Here is a 24,811-nt window from a genome sequence, read left to right as displayed (position 1 = left end):
GCCACGTTGGATGGGGCTTGGATCATTCTGGTCTAGTGGGAGTTGTCCCTGCCTATGGCATGGGTTTGAAATGAGAGGAACTTTAAAGTCCCTTCCAGCCTGAGCATCCCTTGTCCCTGAGGGTCCCCAATACCCAGTGCAGGCTGAAGCTGCAGGGGCTTCCCCCAGCTGGGACTGTCACAGAGGGGCCCTTCCAGTGGATGCTGGGATGGTGCATGAGGCAGGGGCAGTGCCCAGGATGGCACTGGGGAATGTGGCACTGCCATACAGCACAAGGAGCAGCCCAGACGTGCCTTTCCCTATCCCAACTCCTCCATCTTCTCCCAGATACCTGGGGTTCACCTGGCCACCCTGGCAGCGCCAGCATCTCCTGCCAGGGGCAGGAGGAGTGGAGAGGAGCTGTATTCAGTGAGGCAGGGAGTGAGCAGGCCTGGGACATTACCCCTAGAGAGCCATGCAAGAACATGGCAGCCACCTCCCCAGGACATGGCAAAGGGACACCGAGGCACCGGGAAGCTGCTCAAATGTGCAGCACCCCCGAGCAGGGCTCTGGGGGCACCAAGAACCCCATAGCACTGCCAGACTGGTTTTGACAGGCCATGGCTTGTCCATAAGGCCAGTCCTTCGTCCCTCCCCGTCCCTCCTCCTCCTCATGGCCAGCCCCTTGCAGCTCTCCCCTCCCCTGCAGCCCGGGTGCCTCTTGGCTGGACCTGCGTAAAAATTATAAAAGGCTGTTTGGCTTGGAGCCGTCCGGAGGATCCCGGCCGAGCCTGCCATGGGGAGCAGCGGCGCCAGGCTTGCGCTGCTGACGCTGTCGCTGCTCCTGCAGCCCACGTCCCAGTTCTGGCTCTTCAATGTCCTCTTTCCACCCACCACCACCCCAGAAGCTCCCCCGACAAACAGCACACCGCCCGTGGTGCTCGGTAAGGTGGCTCCAGCGCGGGCACCATGCGGGCTGTGGGTGGGTGCTCTGGCTGCCATGCAGCCCCCAAAGCGGGCAGCGAGGCTGGGGTCGGTGCCACTGGTGACTCAGTGGGCTTTGGCTGCCATGGTTCCTGGCTGCTTGGGTTGGAGCCACCAAGTGAGGGTGTCACACAGCTCCTCAGTGCCCTCCCATTCGCTGGGATAGGGACACAGGGCTGGCCATGGCCAGGTGGAGCTTTTTGAAGCTGAGGGGATAGATTGGGCATCCCAGAAAGCAAATGGGTCTCTGATATCTCACACCTAGCGAACAGAGTGTTTTAGGGCTTGTTTGGGTCTGGGGAACTCTGCTGGCAGAGGCACAGGGGCTGCAGCACACTGTGCCACCTCCCAAACAGGCTGCCAGTGGTGCAGTGGGTAGATCTACCACCTCTCACTTTCCTGAAGCCCACCACATCTTGTGTCTTCTCCCACTCCATGGAGATGGCTAAGTCATCCTTCTGCTGCTGCAAAAGAGGATCCAATCATCCCACCCAATGCCAGCTCTGACTGGGGGCAAGCCAGCAGGAAAAGTGGCGCAGGGAGATGTGGGGGCATCATCCGAGGGAGGTGGAAGCAGCCTCCACCAGCTGGTTTCTCTGTGCTGCATGGCTCTGCCTTCCTTTGCCCCAGTGCTGTCACCAGGCACTTGAGCTCAGGTTGTGCCATGAAAACTCTGCTGAGCAGAGTTGGGGTTGTACTCCTTTTTCTTGAATCATGATGAGTTTCCCCTTTAAAAAAGAGAAGAGAAAAAGCAGAATGCAGATAGAAAGCATCACAGCAGAATCCCCTGCTGCAATGCCAAGGGCTGACTGTAAATTCCCTTCCCAGGGGCATCAGGGGGCAAAGGCCTCCATGCCCTGGGGCGGTCAGAAGAGCCGGGTCACTGTCACCTCTTTTCAGGATTACCGTGTGACAATGGAGCATCTCCTTTTGTCCCCGGTCCCAGCCTCAGGCCGTGTCCCACACCCAGCCAGACCCGGATGCCCCTTGTGCAGCCCACAAGTAACCCATCCCCCGGGGCCGGGCGTCCCGAAAACCCCCAGTGCCCTTGGGACCACTGATAACCCCTCTGCCCTCACAGAGCTCCCTTAATAATTACCTAATGTCCTCTGGAAGGGGAAGCAGAGCTCAGGGCTGTGTGCCAGGGTCAGGGGGGTGCTGGATGTGCACCTTCAGGGGCCATCAGAGCATGATCCTGCTCCTCCTCCTGATTAGGGAAGTTCCTTCTGCCCACTCCCTACCAGGGCTCCCCTATACCTGTCTGCTCCCCAACCAGGTGCTTTGAAGACAGGATTAGACCCTCCCTGTACCCCCAGGGACGTGCCACAGGCATGAAGGAGCTGTGAGGCAGGTTGAGGAAGGTAACTGCTACATCTCCTTCCCCTCTTGCATAGCACGAGGCATCGATGATCCACACCAGCCCCAGCCATGTATTGCAGGCAAATCCTTGGACCTGCTGGGGCCTTGGGATTCGTCACCTGGTGCTCCCATTCCACCAGGTTCACTGTCCCCTGCAGTCATTCACCTCTTGTCCTCACCCTCACAGTCAGTACTGGCACCAGGAGCTGGCTCCTGGCTCCTGCACACAGCTGGGAAAGCTCTCCAAGGTGTCCATCCCAGCACAGGCACCTCTCCCAGGGTAGCAGCAGGATGGGTGTCCCATCCCTACTGGGAATCACACTGACGCTCCCAGAGGCAAACCAAACACCCTGGTGACTGTCACCCTTCACTGAGAGAGGCCAGGGCACACAAATGAACTTGTTTAAAGCTCTGCTGTGTCCTGCCGACACTGTGTCAGTTCCACTCAGCACTGAAGCACTTCAGAGACTTTGTTCAGCCTGTGTGGAGGGCTTAAGGTTCAGGAAACTCTCCCTGGGAGCTGTGCATCTCTGAGCTTCTCACTACCCCAGGACAAGTTGTCAGGACTGAATCAGGAATGGGCAGCCCCAAGCAACACAGATTTCTTCCCCCAGGCTGCAGCAAGGAGAGGAGGGTGGAAACCCATCCAGGGAGGGGGAGTAACCTGGGATACTTTGTGCTGCTGGGGACTCACGTGTTTGGGCCAAGGGTGACAGCTCTGAAATGCAGCTCTAGGGGTTCCCAAGGATGCATTTTAGCACTGTTTTCATGCTCACCCTGCATCTCAGCTCCCTCTCTCCTGTGCAGAGCTGGTTGTTCTCCAGGGATGCTGCTCCAACAGGTGCCCAGCCATCCCCAGGCAACCGCAGGGGAGCACTGGGGGGGTGGGGTAAGCGCCAGGTTGGGCAGTCCCACAGGGTCAGTGGGATGGGATTTGTAACTGGCTGTGCTCTCCCTCTGTGGTGCCTCCAGTGCCCGGGTGCCTTGGGAACCAGCTGGAAGCAAAGCTGGACAAGCCAGATGTGGTGAACTGGATGTGCTACCGCAAAACAGAGGATTATTTCACCATCTGGCTCAACCTCAACACCTTCCTGCCAGTGGGAGTTGACTGCTGGATCGATAACACCAGGTACCATCCAACCCTATCCTGGGAGCTCCCTGGGGAATGATCTACCAAGGATCTCCCTGCCCCTCCTCCCCCTGGCCATGATCTAGCACACATGGCAAAAAATGGGAGGACCATGGGATTGTTTGGGAACACAAGTGACTGGCTGCTACTCTGTTTGCCCCTTTCCCATGCCCCTGCCATGTGCTCAAGCCCAGCCAGACCACCCTGAGCACCCACTGGAGATGCTGCCTGGGGCTGCAGGGTGAGGGGGCTGTGCACAGTTCCATCAGAGCCTCCTGTCCCAGGATGCCAGGAGAGCAGAATGGACACTGCCTGGGCTCCAGTGCACCTCACATCCACACAAGTCCTGGAAAAAGACAGGTCCAAGCTGCTGCCCAGTGATCTCCACCCCAGCCCCATATTCCCCATGGGGACATGGCTCTTCTGCCACCTCCTGTCCTGTCCCCACAGGGTGGTGTACAACAGAACCTCTCGGAAAATGTCCAATGCCCCAGGGGTGCACATCCGTGTTCCTGGCTTTGGCAAGACCTATTCTGTGGAATACCTGGATCAGAGCAAGCTGGCAGGTGAGAGGAGGAGAGGCCAGGGTGTCTGAGGATCCCACATGCTCCCTGCAAATGGGGAGATGTCCCCATGTCTCCAGCAGGGACTGGTTCTGCAGAGAGCCCAGGGCAGTGGGAGTGAGGGATGTTAGCCTGGGGGACAGGCTCCAGTTGAGAGCTGGCAGGGAGCACCCCATCCCTGACCCAGTACTCAGTCAGAACGTCTGGCTGGAGCCACTGAGCTGCAGGGCTTACCAGGGAACATTTTGACCATGATGAGGACCAGAATGGAAAAAACTTGACAAGAGAAGACCACAGACCTAACTCCCACTTGTTCCCTCTGCCCACAGGCTACCTGCACACCATGGTGCAGAACCTGGTGAACAACGGCTACGTGAGGGACCAGACAGTTCGGGCAGCCCCCTATGACTGGAGAGTTGGACCTCGTAAGTCTGGGGGTTGTGGCCAGGACCCCATGCACAGAGAGAAGCAGGATGACCCTCATGCCATCATGCTCCCCTCTTATCCACAGAGGAGCAGCCTGAATACTTCCAGAACCTGAAGGCGCTGATCGAAGAGATGCACGATGAGTACCAGAGACCCGTCTTCCTCATCGCACACAGCATGGGCAACCTGCACATCCTCTACTTCCTGCTGCAGCAGACCCAAGCCTGGAAAGATCAGTACATTGGGGGCTTCATTTCCCTGGGTGCCCCCTGGGGAGGCTCTGTCAAGCCCCTGCGTATCCTGGCATCTGGTGGGTGACTCGTGTGCAGCCACCTCTTTGTTTTCTTTCCCTCCTGCAGAAATGGAATGGTGGGGGTGGGCAGAGAAAGGGCACAGTGGTGAAAGAGGTGGGGAACCCAGTTCCTGTTTAGCCTCTTTGCAGCCCAGAAAGCCACAATCACTTACCTAATGCTGACAGCCCAGAATATCTACAAGTCACAAGTCCAAAAATGCATGAGATTAAAAATCATGTGCTTGAAGGTTTTAACATCTGGCCCCTTGCATCACCCTTAAGTCACCTGATAATATTTTTCTCAGTTGCCAGAAGAGCCAGAGATATTTTTAAGGTCATCTGAAGTCATTCCATGGTCTTAGGTCTCCAGACATACCAAAAATGCCAAGCTTTGAAGGAAACATGCAGGTTGGCCACCTACTAGTGCTCTCTCCTGTCCCTGTGCAGGCAGGTGTGGCGGTGCCAGGGTTGCAGGGAATGTTCAGGGCTGGGTTGGTCTGTGCCATCACACATCCAGGTTTGTCTCCACTCAGGCCCTCTGAGCAGCTAGAGATGTGGAGAGAAGATTTTGGAAGGCTGTTCTTGATATCTGCAGATGGGAGGGTAAGGAGAGGACATAAGGTTAAGGGCAGGGTAGGGCTAAGGAGGGGAAGAGCTGAGCTGGAGAAGGCCAGGGGACAGTGGTGAGTGACTGAGGGGAGGGCTGATCCCAGCTGCCCAAAGCTCTGTCTATGAGGGCACACTGTGATTTGTGATTTGTGATTTGTGATTTGTGATTTGTGATTTGTGATTTGTGATTTGTGATTTGTGATTTGTGATTTGTGGTGTGTCCCACAGGTGACGAACAGGGCATCCCACTAATGTCCAACATCAAGCTCCGTGAAGAGCAGCGCATGACCACCACCAGCCCCTGGATGTTCCCCACGACCCTGGCCTGGCCCGAGAGCCACGTTTTCATCTCCACACCTTCCTACAACTACACCTACCGCGACTACCAGCGCTTCTTCACCGACGTCAACCTGGAGGATGGCTGGTACATGTGGGAGGACATGAAGGACTTGTTGAAGGATTTACCCCCTCCTGGGGTGGACACGTACTGCCTCTATGGCACAGGCTTCCCCACCGCAGAGACTTATGTTTATGATGAGCGTTTCCCTTATGAGGACCCTGTGGACATAATTTATGGCGACGGGGATGACAGTGTCAGCACACGCAGCTTGGAGCTGTGCAAGCGATGGCGTGACCAGCAAAAGCAGAAGGTGTACGTCCAGGAGCTGCGAGGTGCCCACCACTTCAACATGGTCTTCAGCAACCTGACACTCACTTATATCAACGAAATCCTGCTGGGGAGCAAAGAGGAGCAGGGGGAGCCAGGACAGGCGAGATCCAGCCCAGAGGCTGGGAAGTTGGGGAAGATCCTACGTGAACACAAGGTCTTTAAGGAGGCTAAAAAGAACTGAAAGGAGGGAGGGCCAGCTTCCCTCCATGATGGCAGGCACCACAAACTGCCGTGCAGGGGAGCAAAGGACTTGGAACTGAGTTTGGAAGGAAAGTGAGCAAGACCAACAGCTCGGGTGGATGGGCTGGCACCCACTTCCACACTGATTGGTTCTTCTTTTGGGAATGGTGATTAATTTTACTTCAGAGGCTTGTCACTTCCCACTAGCGGGTGGATAACTAACCATGCTGCCAGCTCATTAACATCGCAGTCGTAAATTCCAGCATATGCACAAGCCCTCATTGCTAGCAGGCCATTTTTAGGCACTTTAGAGGCTGTGGACCTTTGGTGCCATAGCTTCTGTTCACTTGGGACAGAGCAACTCACATAACAAGAGCAGGCTCTGATATACCAGGTGGTCACAGAGGTAGCATGGGGGTTGCAGAGTAGGTATGGCTTACAGAGCAGCGAGCTAGGCTCCTTGGGCAAGACCAACTCAAAACCAGCAGATTTACAATACAATAAACACACTTTGCTTCTGCATGATGCGCATGCCTTGTCCTTCAGAGCTGGGTGGTAAAGCCAGCCATAACCAAGAAGCGAGGCACTCCAGGAGATGGGCTTTGGGAAAAACCACAAGGCCAGTGATGCAGTTGGGGTTGGTGATGCGACCAGGACTGGCAACATGATGTGGGTGACAATGTGGTTGGGGTTGGTGACATAACCAGGGCTGGTGGTACTACTGAAGCATGATGCAACTGGTGCTGGCAGAACAGCTGGGATGGAAATATAACTGGCCTTGGAAATGCAACTGGGACTGGTGACGCAACTGGGGGATGGCGATGCAGCCAAGGCTGGAGATGTAAACAGAGTGGTGATGCAGCCAGGAGTGGCAATACAAATGTGGTGACACGGCTGGGGTTCGCCATGCAACCGAGGCAGCAATGCAGCCGGGACAATATGTGCAACCGGGACCGGCTGTGCCTCGGGGCCTGGCGATACCGCCGGGGCTGCTGCCGGGGCTGCTGCCGGGGCTGTTGTTGCCGGGGCTGTTGTTGCCGGGGCTGTTGTTGCCGGGGCTGTTGTTGCCGGGGCCATTGCTGTTGCCGGGGCTGTTGGAGCTGCCGTGCTCCCCCGGACCCCGCGTTGCGGAGCACAGCGCTGGGGGCCGGGCCCGGCTCAGCCGCCGCGGGGCGGGGCGGGGAGGGGCGGGGCTCTCGGCAGCGCTCCCCTCCCATTGGCTGCGGCGCGGCGGGCGCGGCGCCGATTGGCGGGCGGCGGCGCGTGCTCGGGGCGGGGCGGGGCGCGGAGCCGGCGCAGCCCCGGTGCCGCCGCGCTGGAGGCCGCGGGCTCGGCGGCCATGGGCTCGGGGGCGGCCGGCGGGCCGGGCCACGGCGCAGCCCCGCTCTGCCCCTGCCCGTCCCCGCCGCCGCCCCCCGCTCCGCGCTGCCCGCGGGGAACCCGCCGCCTCTCCGAAACCGGGGCCGGGACGCGGCGGAGCGAGGGCGCGGCGGGGCGCGGGGGGCTGCGGGCCGCCGCCTCGCTGCCGCACATCGCGCGGGGCCGCGGGGAAGAGGGCGGCGGGCGGCGCAGCCCCTGCCTGCTCGTGGCGCTGCGGCCGCGGAACGTGGAGGCCGAGCGGGAGCGGTTCTTCCGCGCCAGCTTCGCCTACGACCCGCAGTTCGAGTACGCGGAGCCGGTGCCCGCCGCCGTCCTGGACAAGTACGGGGCCGCCTCCGACCGCTTCGTGGCTCAGGTGAGGCGGGGCCGGGGAGGGGTGCTCGGTCTGGGAGGAGGAGGAGAAAGGAGGGATCCCAGCTCGCCCGTGGGCTGGTGCGAGGAGGGTGTGGGATTGTATCCTGGTGGGATTGCTCCGTGGTGGGGCTGGCCAGGAGATGGCCCATGGTCTTAGAATTCTGGAATGGTTTGGGTTAGAAGAGATTTTAAAGACCGTCTGATTGCCCCACACACCCTGCCATGGACAGTGACATCTTCCACTAGATGGGTTGCTCCAAATCCCATCCAACCTGGCCTTGAACATTCCCAGGGATGTGGCAGCCATAGCTTCTCTGGGCAGCTGGTGCTAGGGCCTCTTCACCTTCACAGGGAAGAATTTATTCCAAATGTCCAGCTTAAAACCACCCTCAGTCAACTTAACACCATTCCCCCTTGTCCGTGTGAAACCTTCCCTTCTTTCCTTCCCAGCTGCTGCCTGATCCCTCTCCCCTTAACACCTTTTGTATCCTTCAGTACACTCACCTGGTGATTTGTTAAACCTCAGGTTTTAGTAACTTCACCTGCCTGCAGGAATGGTACATGCTCCATGGTGACCTGGGTCATGCTGATGCTGGGTGATGCCAGGTTGGATGGGGCTTTGAGCAATCTGGTCTAGTGGAAGGTGTCCCAGCCCATGGAGGAGGATTTGAACTAAATGATCTTAAATGTCCCTTTACACCCAAACCAGTCTGTGTTTGTGTGATCAAACTGGCTCCTGCTTATGCTGGTAGCTGTGCTCCATCAGGAACACCTTGCTGGTATGGTTTTGCACTTGTTGCTGTAGAAATAACAGCAAAGGAGCTGGAGCACATGGGTGACAGTGTGGGAAGTGGTCCTTAGCCTGAATTACCTGGTGGTTAAGGCTGGCTTGTTTTCTGGAAGGCCTGAAGGCTGTCCATTGTGACAGCATCCTTAAGGCATTAGCAAACATGGTCAGTAATGATATTAATTGTAGACTCCACTTAGGGAGTCTGTATTATTTTGCTTAACTGTTTCCATAGCCTATACGCTACTGAAACATTTCTGAGTTGCTCTCTGCCATGGGGATGGCACTGAGTAAAAAAAGCTCCTGGTGATTCAACAGGAGAAGAGAAGCAGGAGTGTGCTGTCAGGGTGCTCTGCCCACAAACAAGCCTTTTGTGGATGCAGGAGTAGAGCTGCTCTGTCCCTTCATCCTGTGCTTGGAGCTGGGAGCCTGGCCATGTCCTAAAACCAGTTTGCACCTGGGAGTGAGCATCCTGCCTCTAGGAAGAGCATCCTTTCTGCCATGCAAACAAGCGAGCAGATAAAAACCCCCTCTTATCCCAAATCCAGATTCTGGCACACCAGAGGTGTTTCTTTGTACCTCTCAGTCGGGAGTTACTTGTTAAATAACAATTTCTTCACTGATTTATTTATTGTTTTCTGAATGTTTACTTATTCCCGCATCACTGCTCGTGTCTCTGCCTGGATTATTATCCAGATGATTCAGGCCCTTTCTGTAAACAGTTTTCTAAGCAGTTTGTCATTCCCAGTGTGTGCCGTACCTCTGCCCCAGATAAACTGGTGCCAGCGAGGCTCTTGCAGGGGAGACACTCTGACGCCTGCAAAGACCTCGCCAGCTTTTGGCATTTGCCTCCTGTGTTTTATTCCCTGAGTCGTGCAGTAAAATAAGTTGCTCAGAGCTCTTTCACCCTGTGCTTTTTCCTTTGGTGCAGTTGGCTTGCAGCAGAGTAAAAGATGAATAATTGGGATTATTTTTCTCTGGGCAATGCTTTGAATGAATGGAATTAAGGTTTGTAACCACTGTGGATCCTGGAAGCTTTTGCAAGAGATATTAAGTTCTTGAGTGTTTCTGCCAGTGTTTCTCCAGGCTTTCCGGTGACGCTCCGATGGGACAGCATTCATGGCACTGTTCCTCTGCTCCTACCCTGCAGTAACCTCCTTCCAGTCTCTTTTATTTTGGGAAGCATTTTTTGCTGGCAGCTAACTCTTAATAAACTGCTTTTATTTTCAAAGACCTTCATTAATCATGGATATTAAATAAGTAAGACACTTTGCTAAGTCAGCATCCTTGGACATGTGCAGACAAACCAACACCAGCTCCCTGCTTCCCGCTGCTCTACATGTGCTTGGGGCGTTATTTTATTTTCTTAATAGAAAACTTAAATAAGCCAGGAGGATTCTTCCAGCCCTGTGGAGGCTCGTCACCCTGGAGATCACCTCCCTGGTTTGCCACGTGAACTTGAGTGGCACCAGCACAGAGCTGGAGGGTTTGTTATCCCACTGCACATGGTGTGTGCATGATCTGGGGATGCTCAGAACATTAAACTTGGAATCTCAGGAATTTTGCTCACCAGGATGTGCTCTGAAGGTTCAGGAGGAGCTGTCTGGTTGTTTTACTCCTGGGCACCAGCTGTGCTGGGTTTCTCTTGGCTCAGTGATTTGGGTCCCCTGGGAGGAGAGAGAGCAAGTGGCTGAGCAGAGGTGGGAGGACGAAAGGTCCTTTTTCTGCTGTGCTCAGCTGAAGGTACCTTGCAGTGCTGTAAAAATGAGCCTGATTGTTCAGCAAACAAAGCAAAAAAAACACAAAAACCCCCACCCCAACCCTCCAGAAAACAAAACTGACAGCTGAAAAACTGTGCACAGCTTCTCCTGGAAAGACACAGGAAGTGACTTGAGAATAAAACCCAGCTGTGAAAACTTTCCAGGGAAGGAAAATCAGGACCTTCTGCAGGGATAGAGGAGGTTGCTCACCACATGCAGACCTGAGGCCCTTCCTAGGATCATAAAATTGTTTAGGTGGGATAAAACCCTTAAGATCAAGTCCAGCTGTTACTTACGCACTGCCAATCCCACCACTAAACCACATTCCCAAGTGCCACATCTACATCTTTTCAATACCTCCAGGGATGGTGACTCCACCACTGCCCTGGGCAGCCTGTTTCAATGCTTGACAACCCTTCCCATGAAGAAATTTTTTCTGATATCTGACTTAAACCTCCCCTGGCACAACTTGAGCCATTTCCTCTTTTCTTATGGGGTGTTGGGTGATTTGAGCACTAGCACTGGTGGTGAGCACCCATCTCCTGATCCTGGGTAACACTGGGGACTAGGGACGGGCAGCAATTAGTCCTGGGCTGGGAAGCTTGGCAGCAGCCCAGACAGGTTTGCAGATGCAGTAAAACTGCTGGAAAAGCTCCAGAACTGGTTGAAAGTCATCTGCTTTGGAATATGTACTAATATAATATTAATCTAATATATAATTTTAATATATTAATATATATTCCAGCAACTGGAGAAAGTAATTGCTTGAAAATGTCTGCAATGGAAGCACACTTTTTGGGGAGGAAATGTGCTAATAAATGTTCATATTTTATAGATGGTCCATAAATGTTAATGTGAATAATAGAGCACGTGATGCTTTTATTAGAAGGCTGCTGGGTGTACAGTAGGCTGGTGGTGCTGAGACCCTGTTTGAAGCAGAGGGTGATGCACAACCTCACTGCTGAGCTTGGAATTCAGCTCTGGAGTAAGAAACTCAGGGAGTAAAAAGCAAACTCAGAAGCTGGAGATCTTTGTGCAAGCACCGGAGTTTGCCAGGAGAACTGAAAGCAGAAAAGATTGAAAATAATCATGGATTTAACCACACTGCGACAATGCAGGTTCACTTCTGCTTTGCCTCATTTCTGCAAGAGATGCCTGCAAGGGTGACAAAAAGCAGAAGGAATATGCCGTGGGCCATGCTGATTGTGTCAAGTGTCCGTCTGTCCTGGTGGCCGCCTCCAGCCAGCTCAGTCTCCTTGGTTTTTTAGATCATGCAAAACCACATTTTAGAGGCATTCATGGGGGTTACCTTCACTGGGTTTGTTGTGGGATTTTAGGCTGTCTTTGTAAGCAGGGAGGTGTTTGTGCTTACATTTGTACTCTCTGTGTGCCACAGGCCATCAGGATCATTCGTACTGTCCTGGAGAAGTACGGGACCTACGAGAGCTTCGAGGTTGCCACGGGCGGGAGGCTGCTGAGCAAGTGCCAGATCTGGTCCGTGATCCGAAAGTACATGCAGAAGGAAGGCTGTATGGGAGAGGTAATCTGTGTCCCTGCTTTACAGCTTGTAAAACACAGCAAAATGTTTATTTCCTGATTAAAAGGACTCAGATTAAGAAATGTTTTGGTTATAAAGAGGAAACTTTTCTGCTCTGAGCAGTGGTGTCCTTTCACCTCCAGCTTCACCATACCCCAGCTTTAGGACATGAGTGCTGGTTCCCCACAAACTTCCTGTGATGTTTTCCATGTGCATCTCCCTTCTGTGCTTGAGAGAGAGGGAGCAGCTGCTGCTTGTCCGCATGGCCATACCAGGAGCCTTTTGCTGCGTCCACAAGGCATCAGTTTCTGTTGGGAAGTCATCCTTGCTGTTGGCAGTGGGAGGGCAGGCTTCTCCAACAGCTGCCTTAACCCACATGTCTGAAAGCAAAACCAGGGGAAGATTTCCTGCCATCCTGCAGGACATGCAGGTTATGGTGCTTTGAAACCCCAGGCTTGGGTTTTAAGGCTGGGAAATATGTGGTTAAGATACAACAGTAGCCATGTGGGATGGAGCCAGGGTAGTTCAACATCTCCTAACCTGGTTTCTCTGCACCCCCTGCAGGATCTAGCATGGGCCATCCCACAGCTGCCATTAGAGAGTTTTTTTCCCCCTTCTGCCAGCAAGGTGTGAGCAAGACACTTCCATTATCCTGGGTTCAAGGTCTGAGAAGGATTTCTGGACTTGGCTTTGCATTGGTTGGCTTGCAGGCCTCCCTGGGGCTGTTGGCTGCAGGGCAGGGACTGTGCAGTGCTGGCTGGTGTGGGGGCTTCCTCACCACTGCTTCTTGGCCAGACTCTTATTTCCTACCTTTGATTTTTCTCCTCTGTCTCCAAAGAGGGTTATGGATGAGCATTTCTCCAAAGCATCACCTCACCCAGTGGTACCCAGGGCACTCCATGCAGGCAAAAGCAGGAATGAGTAGTCCCCTGAGGTCCTTCCTGCCCAAGGATATTCCTTCCCTCCTCAAACACCTTTGGTTTGGCTTGATGCCTCCTGAGGGTGTTTCTGTGATGTGGATTTGGCACCTTGGTCCTCCTAAGCCTTTGCTTGGGACAGAACAGATTTCTGCAGATGTTTCCCTATAATTTGTCTGCCTTTGAGTGTCCAGAACTAGTCCCAGTACCCAGCCAAGCAGCTGCCAGTCTTACAGACTTGCACTTACAACTTGCCAGTTGAGCTCTATCTCTACTCTCTTCTCCATTAATTGAGCCCTGGCTGGGCAGAAAGTCTTTGATTTTCTTACATGTTGGTGTACAACTGCCTTCCTTCCAACCCTGTGTAATTGTCCCTGTGCTCAGAGCTGTGACGTGTTGGACCTTGTGGGTCCCTTCCAGCTCGGGACATTCTGTGATTCAGGGCTATGCAGGGTTCAGTCACTGTTTGCACATTGGTGTGCCTGTTTTATCTGGGACTTTTGATAAGTGCTTTCAAAACAATGAAAGCACTGGTTTGTTCCTTTCCATCCAATGGAAATTTTGCTGGATGTGTCTGGGGTAGGCAAGAGAGAAAGGTTTCACCTGCTCTCAATACAGAGATGTTGGCAGAGCTTGCCCCCTGTACAAGACCAAAACTTGTTGAAACTTCTGCATCACTGATAATCTCACACCCTATGGGGGAACTGGGCAGTTTCATGGGTGTATCTCCCTCCCTGCACCTGTATCTCTGATTCCTGACTTTCACCACCTGTGCCCTGTCTGTTCTGCTGTGCCCTTTGCTTCCCTGATACGTACTAATCGCCATGGCTTGCTTGAAAGAGAAGAAACTCGTGTGGGGGTAGCATTAGCCCAGAGCAGGAGCGGCTGGTGCGTCCCTGCCCATGGGCAATCCTGGCAGGCAGCGTGGCCAGGCTGGTGGCAGCCTCTGCAGCTGCCCTTTGTCCCCAGCACCACTCAGCAAAGGCAGGATCCTGCTTTCCAGCACCACAGGCAGCGCGCTCCCGGGTAAGTGTTCATGCTGTAATTAAATTTGTGCCCTCAAAAGCTGCTCTGTTGGGGTCCAAGCTGCAGATCCTGAAACTCTTCTGCTTTTCTTCTGATTTAGGACAGACATGATGCTGCCAGAGGTTTCCATATGGATTTCAGTGGGCTCACAGCTTGCAGCAGAGAAACACCTGGCCCCACTGGTAAGTGCTACATGGCAATCCTTGGGGTTGTGGAGTGTTATCAACCTAAACAGTGCTAGCTGGTGTCTCTTGGGACCCCATCAGTGGCATCCCTCTACCTCTGGGCTGCTTGCTCAGTGTTGGAGATCCTGAGCAGTTCCAGGTTACAGGGGAGAGACAAGAACCCATACCCCAGTGCCATGGGGACCACCAGATGCCTTCCCGTGGTTCCTTGGGATGAGCTCTTTCTCCATCAGTGCATTCACAAAAGCTTAACAAAACCATGGACCACAAGGATGCACTGGGGATGCTGCTCAGGATGAGAGAGGTCACAGACCTGGAGTGCTGGTGCTGCTGCTCTTTGTCTGGAGTTGCAGCCCTGGTTGTGTCTGCAAAGCTGGAGAGTCCCAAAACAAGGCAAGTGGTGCTGCTCAGCTGGATGGGTTTTTGTAGCAGGAGAAGGGCTGCAGTGGGCAGCATAAGAAGCTGTGGTCTCTGGCACTGCCCAGAGTCCCTTTCCATTGCTCCTGGATGGCTGGTTCTGCACGAGGAGTCAGAGGTGAACTGACAAGTCTCAGTGGTGGAGGGATTCCTTTTCACACTGGTATATTTTAACCCAGGTAAGCAGTTGCACTGTAAGTATTTTATGTTTGTTTGCCCAGCGGTGGACTCTGTTAGGCTGCACTTTTGGCTTTCATAATAAAGAATAATAAATCTGACTTAAAGCAAAACAATTCAGTCTCCTCTCTTTTTTTTTAACAAGAGAATTGTCATGTAGTAACACAGGCACATGTTTTCATCCTGAAAAGTGTCAGTTATTAAATAACAGATGGTTTATAGAGTTAATAGGTATGTAAGGGATTTTGATTGCTATCTTGAGGTTTGCCACTGCCTCTGATGCAAGAGCTCCCAGGGACCATCCTTCTCTGGTGATGCTGCAGATCTGAAGTCAGGTGGTCAGAAAGTGCTGCTGGCTGGCACGTTAACTTCTGGTGAGCAGCTCTCTTGGCTCCAGCACCTGTGATAGCCAGGTTTCTCAAAATAGCAGTTTTTTCTGTATAAAGATACTGAATAGTCCGACAAAGGCAATGCCCATCCCTGCTTTGAACTGTGGCCAGCACACATGGTTCCTCCTGTGAGGGTGGACTGGCATGGAGCCATTCTCACTGCTCATGTCTTGAAGCCTCAAATGGGAGAATCCGTGGAGGAGTCCATGAAAATGGAGCCAGAGCCTTGGATCCCTCAGGAGATGTTTCTTGGGGGTACAGAGCCATTACAAAGCTGGTGCTGTTGGGTGTTCAGAGTGGGGTTGTTTTGATGGCCAGAGTTACTGCCCCATCCCATTGCCACTGGGGATGCAGAAGGGGGACCAGGCAGGTCTCCAGAGGATGTCCATCCTGTGTGGCCACACAAGTGTGGGGAGCCCATGGGAATAAGGTGGGGGTGTGATTCTGGAGCCAGATGGGTGCTGGAGGAGGCTGCCCAGGAGCTGCCTGCTCCCCCCACAGTGCCTGCTCAGCTTTGTTGGCTGTAAAGAGATTAAAGGAGCTACTTCATCCCTGCATGAGATCATCTCTCTCCTCTCATTATCCCCCCCACCTCCAGTGGCTCTTGCTGTCTGTATTTCCTTTGGGGAGCTGCAGCACAACCCCGTGAGGGTGCAGCAGTGCCAAATGGTGCCATCCGTGGCATCTCTGGGTTTTTCTGACCATCTGCCACCATCTCACCCTCTGCTGAGAGCCAAGACCCCGCTCATGGCCATTGCCTCCTTCTTCTGCAGGTGGTGGTGCAGCTCACCGATGACCTGCTGTCCCAAGCAGTGATGATGGTGGAGGACAGCCGGCCCACACTGGCCATCAACCTGGCCGGAGCCCGGCAGCACTGGCTGGAGGGGATGCTGCGCCACGAGATAGGTCAGCTGGGGTGGCTGTGGGTGGGGGCAGAGCTGGGGGTGCTGTGAGCATTCACTCCTGTCCCCTCTCCCCAGGCACCCACTACATCCGGGGGGTCAACAACACCCGCCAGCCCTGGCACAGCTCCGAGGGCCGCAAGCAGTACAGCCTGAAGCCCGCCAACCCCACGGAGGAAGGCTTGGCCAGCCTGCACAGCGTCCTGTTCCGCAAGCAGCCCTTCCTGTGGCGGGCAGCCCTGCTCTACTACACCATCGAGCGGGCCAGCCGCCTCTCCTTCTCTGCCCTCTTCCAGGACCTGGAGCAGTATGTGCAGGATGCCAGTGTCCGGTGGGAGTACTGTGTGCGGGCAAAGAGGGGCCAGACGGACACCTCACAGCCAGGTACCACTTGGGGGGTGTGAATTGAGCTCTGGGAAAAATTCTATTTACTTATTATATATATATGTGTATATATATATTTGAGAAGAAACAGAGTGTGGTATGTTCTGCTGCTGTGTAGGTTGAGCATCACCAGTCCTGTAGAGTGTGAGTTGGCATAGGCAGCCGGAACAGACACAGACTCATGGCTAGAACACAAAAAGTAAATTTATTTGCATTACCTCGCTAACTGGGGGATCCCCAGAGCAACACCCAACACCTGGGCAGAGGAACACAAGATCAGAGGGTCACCAGCCTGCTGTTCACAGGCTTATCAAGAGTTACACCCAGGTGCAAGGTCACTTGAGCAATTTACAATCCTCTAGATCAGTGTTTTGCTTTTAACCCTTTCCTCCCAACACAGCCACAGCACCCAGTCCCTCCATCCCTCCCCATTCCCAGCACCACTTTCCCTGTCCCATGGGAATGACTTGCACAAGCTCTTGGGAAAGCAGCAGGCAAAGGAGAAGAAAAATGAGCATTACTGTGGGTACATTTGGATGCCTGCAGTGATTTACCCTTTAAAAAATTACTTGGGAAGAAGTGTGAAAGTATCCCAGTGGGGTTTGTGGCTCTCGCTGCACCCAGCTGTCTCCCGAGTGCTCATCTCTTGGGACCCAGCTGTCCTGAGCCTTGGCACACTCATGGGCAGTGCCCTCGTTCTGGTTATTGTGGTCAGCAAACATTCAGGCAAGTGGAGGGTGGTGGGAAGCCAGGAGCCCTCTCCCAGCCCTTTTCTGCTGTTCCAGGCTGTTTCAGTAAGGACCAGGTGTACCTGGACGGGATTCTCCGCATCCTGCGCCATCGGCAGACCATCGACTTCCCACTCCTGGCTGCACTTGGAAAGGTAATAGCCAGGGTGAGGGTGGGGCAGGGGGTGGCTGATCCCACAATCTCATCCCATCCCAAAGCTCACACAGGCTCCCTCAATCTCATGGCTTCCCAAAAACCAGCCCTTGCCTGGCAGCCCTTCAGCTCTTAGTCTTTCCCTGTGCTTACAGGTCTCTGTGTGCCAGGGAAAGGCTGTGCTGGCTAGGATGCAAGCAAGGACAGGACAATCCATAATCCTCTGTGGGAGACCTTCTGGAAGAGGCTTAACCCAGCAGGTTGAGCCTTTCTGGCCCTTGGCCACAGCAGTCCTGCTGTCACCTGTCCTTGCAGTGACCGAAATTTACCAAACCCACAAATCCTTGCAAATCCCACACCCCCAGCAGCTCTCCTACTGCCTCCCCACAAGCAGCAGGGGTGTTTTGACTGACCCAGGGGGGCTGCAAGGGGACCAGATGCCCCCCATGGCACCTGCCAGGCTTTGGGATGGAGAGGACTGACCTCATCTCCATGCTTTCTGCCAGGTCTCCTATGAAGATGTGAATCGGCTGAAGAAGTTTGGGGTCCTGGAGAAGGCCCGCATTCCCCATTTCATGCAGGATCTGGAGCGGTACATGAAGCAGCTGGATCACATTGTCACCACCAATGGCCTGAATGAGGAGGAGCTGGAGCAACTGCTGCCCGACTGAGGGGCACCCCCTGAACCAGCACCCCAAGGGTGTAACTGGTGCTGTTTATTGGGTATTCATTGGGGCTGGAGCAGAGGGCAGAGCCCGAGGCGGGCGCTGTGCATGTACTGCTGTGTAGGGTAGCGCGGCCAAGGGCCCGTGTGGTTGTGTTGATGTGTCCCCTGCATCGTCCCTGTGTATTTTGGGGATGGCTGTGCCACTCCACGTGGCTTTGGGGAGCCAGAGGGTTCACGGGGAGCGAGGGCAGAGTTGGGGCGATGTGCTGGTCCCTGAGTGCAGAAGGCTGTTCTGGGGGAGTTGCAATGGGGGGATTTCTGCAGGGTACCAGGAGTGCTCCCAGCACTTTGGGGGCACTTACTTGGAGCCAGCAGACAGGGCTGAGTGCTCTGGGCTGTGTCTGGCAGGGAATAAGGGCTGGAGTACACCCACAGATTGCCCCATGGATGCCTTTTCCACTCCCTACCCCTCCCCTCATGTCTCCCACCAGCAGCAGGAAGGACTTTAATTCCCCATTACCAATCTCTGCCCAGCTCTGCACCCCAACTACAGCCACCCTGCCTGGCTTTGAGGACTCAGGCTGGGGATTGGGCTTGATGTTAGGAAAAAGCGTGTAATAAAGGTGATGTAATGGAAAAGACGTGTGGGTAAAAGGTTGTGGACAGCATCAAAAAACAGGCTGGCACCACTGTGAACACCCACTGTGCCTCTTGCTGGCACAGGCAAAGCTGCATAGTCTGAGCTGGAAGGGGTCATGGATTGTGACAAACATACTGGACATGGACATCAGTAAATCAAAGCAGGCAAAAGTAAAAACTGCCCTGAGCTGTTCTTGCTGTCTAACACATGAGCTCTGGAGGAGTCATGGCACCCCTGGGAGTACCCTCTCAAGAAAAATCAAAACAAAAAAACCCCAAACCAAACAAACCTCACAGCTTCTTGTCTTACATCCCACTGGGCTCCTCCAAAGGTAGCATAGGCCAGTCTGGCTCCAGAGAGCTCAGGCTCAATCCCAAAAGCTCTGCATTTGGCTGCAAGCCCTGTTCGCAGCATCCCCAGCTGCCCCTCACTCCTGATCCTGCAGGGCAGCTGCAGTTTCTCCACAGGGTGCAGAGGCTGTAGCAGGCAGGGCAGCACAAACCAAGCTTGGGAAAGGAGGAGAGCACTTATCTCTGGTGATTCTGCTCCCCTCTGGTCCAGCTCTCCAAGACCATGCTGGCACTTTTCACAGCTCCCCTGCACAAACCCACTGCCAGCACGGTCAATTAAGACGCTGCTCTTTAATGTACTATTTCCTCCAACATTGCACTCCCCAACACTGAACGTGATACAGAGCTGCTTTAAAAAGATATTTACACACATCCCAGCATCACCCCCTTGTCAGCCCAAGGAGCAAGGCCTCAGCCCGTGCTAAGACCCAACCAAGTCTCTTGCAGCCTTTCTGGCAGCAGTGACAGAGGGCAACAGAGCTACTGCGGTGGTTTTGGATTGGTTTTGGTCGCATCCCTGATGAAATAACAGCATGGAGATGGGAGAGGGTGTTGATCTATCCCCAGCCAGGGCTAGAAGCGCTTCATCTGTCGGCGTTCCTGTCGGCGCTGCTTCTTCTCGTTCGGCTCCTGAGCAGCGGGCGCGGACTCGGCCGTAAACCAGGGCCCCAGGATGTTCACCCACAGCAGGTAGAGAGCGCGCCCCGGAGCCTGCAAGACACACGTGGCACACACTCAGTCACGCTAGGGACAGCACTGGCAGGGGGGTGCTAGGGGCATTCGGGCTGAGGGAGACAAAGCAGCTGAATTAGAGGCATCTCAGGGTGCACAGAAATCAAAGGCAATGGCGAGTGTCCAAAATAAACAGCCTGGTTCCATTTCATGGTTGAGGAATGTATACAGTGCTTAGACTTTATACACAGAAATCCCAGCATCAGGTCTGAATTACCCAGAGGGATCCAAATGTCCAGACATTCCGCCTCTCCTTCCTTTGGAAAACACACCCACATTTCTTTGAATTTATGGAAAAAGCGATCCAGATGGTCTCCAGGGGACAGCCAAGTATAGGCTGCCCTCTGCCAGGCCAGCTAGAGAGGAATTTGTGGGTGAGGACTGACATGAGATCAAGGACTGAACTGGGAAAACTTTCCATGCTCCCACATTTGCCTTCAGTACCTTTGTGGGATGTCCTCTGTGGGTTTTCAAGCAAGGCAAGCACCCTGAATAGAAGCCAGCACGGTGGCTCTCCTCGCCACACGGACCATATCCCACAGCATCAATGTGATGGATGGCAAATATGGCGATTTATTGCAGGGGAATTTAACATTTTATAACCTAGGGTCACTGTGCTACTCCCATCTGCTTTCATCATTGTTAGGTGCTATTGGCTAATTGCAGAGGGCCTTACTATCCTAACAGAGAGGGGTGGGTTACTAGCTTTCCGTTACATCCCAGTATTTTCCGAACGCAAGGCTTTAAACTACAACAGTCCTCAAAGCAAATGTGGGATTTTTAAACTAAATGGAGATTTTTTTTCTCCTTCCTCACAAGCAGTTTTAGCTGAAGACACATGACAAACGTTTCAGGAGCAGAAACAGTTTGGTGTGTTAAGGGGAATGAAAGCCTGTAGTATTCTGTCTACCCAGAGGCACAGTGTCCGGCAGATCCCAGCCTTGGTCCATGCTGAATGGCTGCAAAAGCCAAAGCAGAAGAAACACTTTATTACAGACACAGAAAGACTCTGTGCACCAAGACAGCTTTGATCTACCTCATGTTGCTTGTTGCCCTTTCATAGGACCAGAGGAAAAGACAAAGGCCAGCCTAGTTTTTGCATGGTTGACCCAGAGGGATCAGGACCTCCTTGCCTTGTGCAGCCTCATTTTTAAATATGGAGATTAAAAAACGTAATAGAAAATAGTTCGAACCTGAAACAGGACACTGAAACTAAATGGATAAATAATGTCCTCCATCCTGAAGACAGGGAAAGACCGCAATAATGCAGAGCAAGATGGAAAACAGCAGGGGCTGGGGCTTACCAAGAGCCAGAAGTACCAGACGTAGAGCGAGAAGCAGCTCAGCACTTGGACTATAGCTGTCAGCAGGATCACATCCTTGAGGTGCCTGAGGGAAGAAAAGCAAAGCATGAAGCTTTCATTCCAACCCCTGCCAAACACAGCAGCTCCTCTGCCAGCACAGTCTGCACTGCCTCAGGGGAGCGACCCTGCCCAACCCAGGGACTGTCCCTGCAGCCCTGCTTTGCCAGTTATCTAGAAGAATCAAAGCAGTAAACAAACAACAACATCAAAATACTCTGATGAATTAAAGAGATGATCTCCCTTAGAAAAAAACATTGAGAAAGCTGAGGAATTGCAGGGGCTTGGAAATCAGCAACAGTACCACCCCCCACCCCCACAGCTGAAACAGATCAGCAAATCAGCACCTGCTGATTTGACACCTATAATGACATAAAGTGTAACTCCTCACGACTGGCTGTGCTGAAGGGAGCTATGAATCCTCCCCATGCCATTTCACAGGCTGACAGACACACTTGGGGTCATTGAAGGACAAGCTGAGCTACACCAACACACAGCTCCTCCTCCCCTCCTGCTTATCTGACTCCAGCTCTTCCATGCCAGCCTCAGGCAGAGCTGAGAGCAGCTACAGAGAGGAATAAGCTGCCCACGCCTCAACCACCGCCCTCGGGGGATCTGACACCCAGGAGAGGTAAACAGGTATTAATTTTTCAACACAAGCCTCAGGGAGTGCCATGAAGGTTTTAGAAAAAGGCCAACTCTCACTCTGGTTAAATCATCATCTGCTGGAGTAAAAAACCCTTGAGTCACATCCAAGAACAGAGACAAGAAAACAAAGACTATGGCATAAACAACATTGACTCAAGACACTGCAGGATCCGCCATCAACAGCTCTAGCACAAGACACTGAGGGTTCAGTGACCTCTGGCATTAGCAGAGGCCACAGAGGGGTGAAGGCAGAGCTCCTACCAAACCCAGCTCTCACAGAGACCATGAAGATGAGCCTTCCTCAGCCCCAGAGCAACACAAAGCATCCATTTCAGTGACAGACAGCATGAGAAAAATGTCATGAAATCCACAGTGTTCCAGAAGCAGCTTCAAAGGAGCAGCATTAAACAGCTGCAGCTTGCTCAACTAAGAGGCTGGAAACATCCACTGCTTTCTGAAGTACCTGCTAGCCTAGGATGGCTCCCTGATCCCCAGAGAGGTAATTCAGAGGTACAGGGTAAGGATGGGAACTTCAGCTCTGAAGGTTTTGTTTTTAGAGCCCTACCTCCTCTGTGTTTTGCACAGCCCATAACTCAGATAAGCATTAATTCAATTTAATGTGTCATAAACCCCACCCCAATTGCTCAGGCAGAAAAACCTCTGTGCCTCAGTAGCAAGGGAAGAACATCTGCACCCAGGACTGCAGCAGTGCTGTGGCTGTGCCTGTCACATTTTCACAGCAGGTGATGGGATCCCTGTGCTACCTCCTGTCAGTCATTTCCCCTGGCAGCACCATCACACACACAGAGGGCACTTATCAGGCACTCCTGCTGCAGGCAGAAAAGGTACCACTCCACCAACCCAAGCACAAGATGAGACCTCATCCTATGCTGAGACAGCAGGTTCCCCTCTGCCTGCTGTTAGCACCACCAGGCAAAAATCCAGACTTACATTAATAAAACTATATATATCAATATATGACTCTGACAGCCTGAGAACCTCTCATGCAACAGAGGGCTCAGCTGGAAACAAGGCCCCAATGTGCTTCTTCAAAAGCCTGGCAGCAAGGGAAAGACAGAGGTAAACATGGCCAAAAACATGTGAGGAAGGAGCCAAGGACCCCAGCACCTCGCTGAGCACACGCTGAAGATCCCCAGCAGAGGCTGGACCAACGGGCAGAGGCTGAATGCAGGGAAGACAAAGAGCAAAGCTTGATGTGTACACAACTACCTGGCAGTTTCCTGTAACTAGTCTGAGGCTCACTGTTGGAAAACATGTAAATCTAAAAGGTATTTCTGCTGTACCAGCACTGCTGTCTCTTTATTTTATTTAGAAGAGCTTTGCAGGAATTACTGCTGTGTTTCCTGCAATACTGTGGCATTCCTTCACCAAGGAAAACACAGTTACAGTGGTGCCAAGAACATGCAGAGACTCAGAGCTGTCTGCAGAGGGACATGAATGCGCAAGCATGGGGGACAGAAATGGCTGGGGAGGTGACAGGAACTGGCTGAAAGAGAGGCAAGATTTTTTAGTGTGTAGAGCATTTCAAGACATGGCCAGTTTGCAACCAGGATGGCCTAACAGGCAGCATGTGCCCTTCTGCTCTGGCACACATTACCTGCTGTGCTGGTTTAAAAATAAAACACCTATCACTGTGCTGCAGTAGTGTTTGTTAACTGAAAGATGATTGTAAACTACTCCTGCTGAACTCGTGATCTCTTACCTCTACAGCTCAGGCCTATGGAGAGTGACTGTGCCAGGCTGACACACCCACATGGTGGCTCCTGACTGGGGCACACCAAGCCAAGTGTTCAGGTAATAAGGAGAGTTAAGGAAGGTACACTCTTGAGAAAAAAATAGCTACAAACTTCCAGCTCCCTTCATGCCCATGCCAGTGGGCAAGCTGAGGAAGGAGCTGAGGTCCAGCCTTCTCCTTGGGAGACTGTCCTGGCTCTGCGTGCACGCTCAGGCAGCAGGTCCTGCTCACCTGGACTCGTGCGGGTGTGGACACTCACTCTGCCATCCCCTGCTCCATATTCAGGTCAATTCCCCCGTCGGCAAGGCTGCCATCGTCTGTGAAAGACGGCTTTGCCATGGAGTTCATGGACCGGTAGCTGGTGCCGTAGACCACCAAGCTGAAGAAGAACACGACCTGCAACAGGGAAGCCGCTGTCAGCTGCGATGGCCACGACCCCGGGGCCCCGGGGCCATGAACGAGCCCCAGCCCGGGTGCCCCCGCCGGGGCAAAGCACGGTGCCCGGCGCTCACCCACGTCCAGGCGGAGGCGGCGGAGTAGAAGATGACCAGGTTCACTACGGCGTATATGGCCTGCGGAGAGAGCACGGCACAGCTTTCCTCGTCTGCCCGCTCCCGCCCCGGCCCGGCCCGCGCCCCGCCGGGCCCTCCCGGCCGCACTCACGGAGGCTCCCAGGATGATGCGGAGGTAGAAGCGCAGCGTCTCCCGGTTCTCCTCGAATATCTGCTTCTTGCCCTTGGTGCCCGCCTTCCCCTTGGGCTGCGGAGCCAAGAGAGGCGGTCAGCGTCTCCCCGGACTCCCGGGCCCCGCAACCCAGGCCCCGCACTCACCGCCATGGCCGCGCCAGCTCCGCGCTCCGCTTCCCGCGGACGTGACGCGACGGAAGCGGCGGGACAGAGCCCGGGCCGGGCGGGACAGAACCGGGGCGGGACAGAGCCCGGGCCGGGCGGGACAGGGCCCGGGCCGGGCGGGACAGAACCGGGGCGGGACAGGGCCCGGGCGGGGCGGGACAGAACCGGGGCGGGACAGAGCCCGGGCCGGGCGGGACAGAACCGGGGCGGGACAGAGCCCGGGCCGGGCGGGACAGAACCGGGGCGGGACAGAGCCCGGGCCGGGCGGGACAGAACCGGGGCGGGACAGAGCCCGGGAGGGGTCGGCCCTACCCTGGGATCCTCCCACAGAATCGCAGACTAGTGCGGTTAGAAAGGGTCACTTGGTCCCAGCTCCCTGCTCAAGCAGTCCTCCCAGAAGCGGTTTTTGAGTATCTCCAGTGAGAGAGACTCCACACCCTTTCTGGGCGAGCGAACTGGGAAGAACTTCTTCACTGTGCGTGTAAGAATGCAAAGGAACAGAAAGGTTGCCCAGCATG

At 54.0% G+C, this 24,811-nt stretch overlaps 3 protein-coding genes across 3 annotated transcripts; 2 read left to right on the top strand and 1 right to left on the bottom strand.

Moving 5' to 3' along the window:
* Window positions 1-723: 723 nt before the first annotated feature.
* LCAT (lecithin-cholesterol acyltransferase) lies at window positions 724-6,716 on the top strand. Its single transcript, XM_005526277.3, has 6 exons — window positions 724-923; window positions 3,295-3,451; window positions 3,902-4,017; window positions 4,344-4,439; window positions 4,526-4,750; window positions 5,570-6,716. Exons 1-6 carry the CDS (start codon window positions 776-778, stop codon window positions 6,190-6,192), a joined length of 1,365 nt encoding a protein of 454 aa, XP_005526334.2. The 5' UTR covers window positions 724-775; the 3' UTR covers window positions 6,193-6,716.
* An 808-nt stretch (window positions 6,717-7,524) lies between these two features.
* MATCAP1 (microtubule associated tyrosine carboxypeptidase 1) lies at window positions 7,525-19,107 on the top strand. The gene is made up of 6 exons (XM_005526276.3): window positions 7,525-7,926; window positions 11,869-12,012; window positions 15,894-16,026; window positions 16,101-16,406; window positions 17,192-17,289; window positions 17,795-19,107. Exons 1-6 carry the CDS (start codon window positions 7,531-7,533, stop codon window positions 17,957-17,959), a joined length of 1,242 nt encoding a protein of 413 aa, XP_005526333.2. The 5' UTR covers window positions 7,525-7,530; the 3' UTR covers window positions 17,960-19,107.
* A 114-nt stretch (window positions 19,108-19,221) lies between these two features.
* TMEM208 (transmembrane protein 208) lies at window positions 19,222-24,375 on the bottom strand. The gene is made up of 6 exons (XM_005526275.3): window positions 24,273-24,375; window positions 24,106-24,201; window positions 23,955-24,014; window positions 23,702-23,838; window positions 20,982-21,066; window positions 19,222-19,656 (listed from the first exon to the last, which is right to left on the bottom strand). The coding sequence occupies exons 1-6, from the start codon at window positions 24,276-24,278 to the stop codon at window positions 19,519-19,521; spliced, it is 522 nt and encodes a 173-aa protein (XP_005526332.1). The 5' UTR covers window positions 24,279-24,375; the 3' UTR covers window positions 19,222-19,518.
* Window positions 24,376-24,811: the final 436 nt, after the last annotated feature.

This window comes from Pseudopodoces humilis, chromosome 14, assembly GCF_049639895.1.
Source record: "Pseudopodoces humilis isolate 2021_Gansu_Grassland_sample_001 chromosome 14, ASM4963989v1, whole genome shotgun sequence".
NCBI lineage: Eukaryota > Metazoa > Chordata > Aves > Passeriformes > Paridae > Pseudopodoces > Pseudopodoces humilis.
This window is presented reverse-complemented; position numbering and strand designations above follow the sequence as displayed.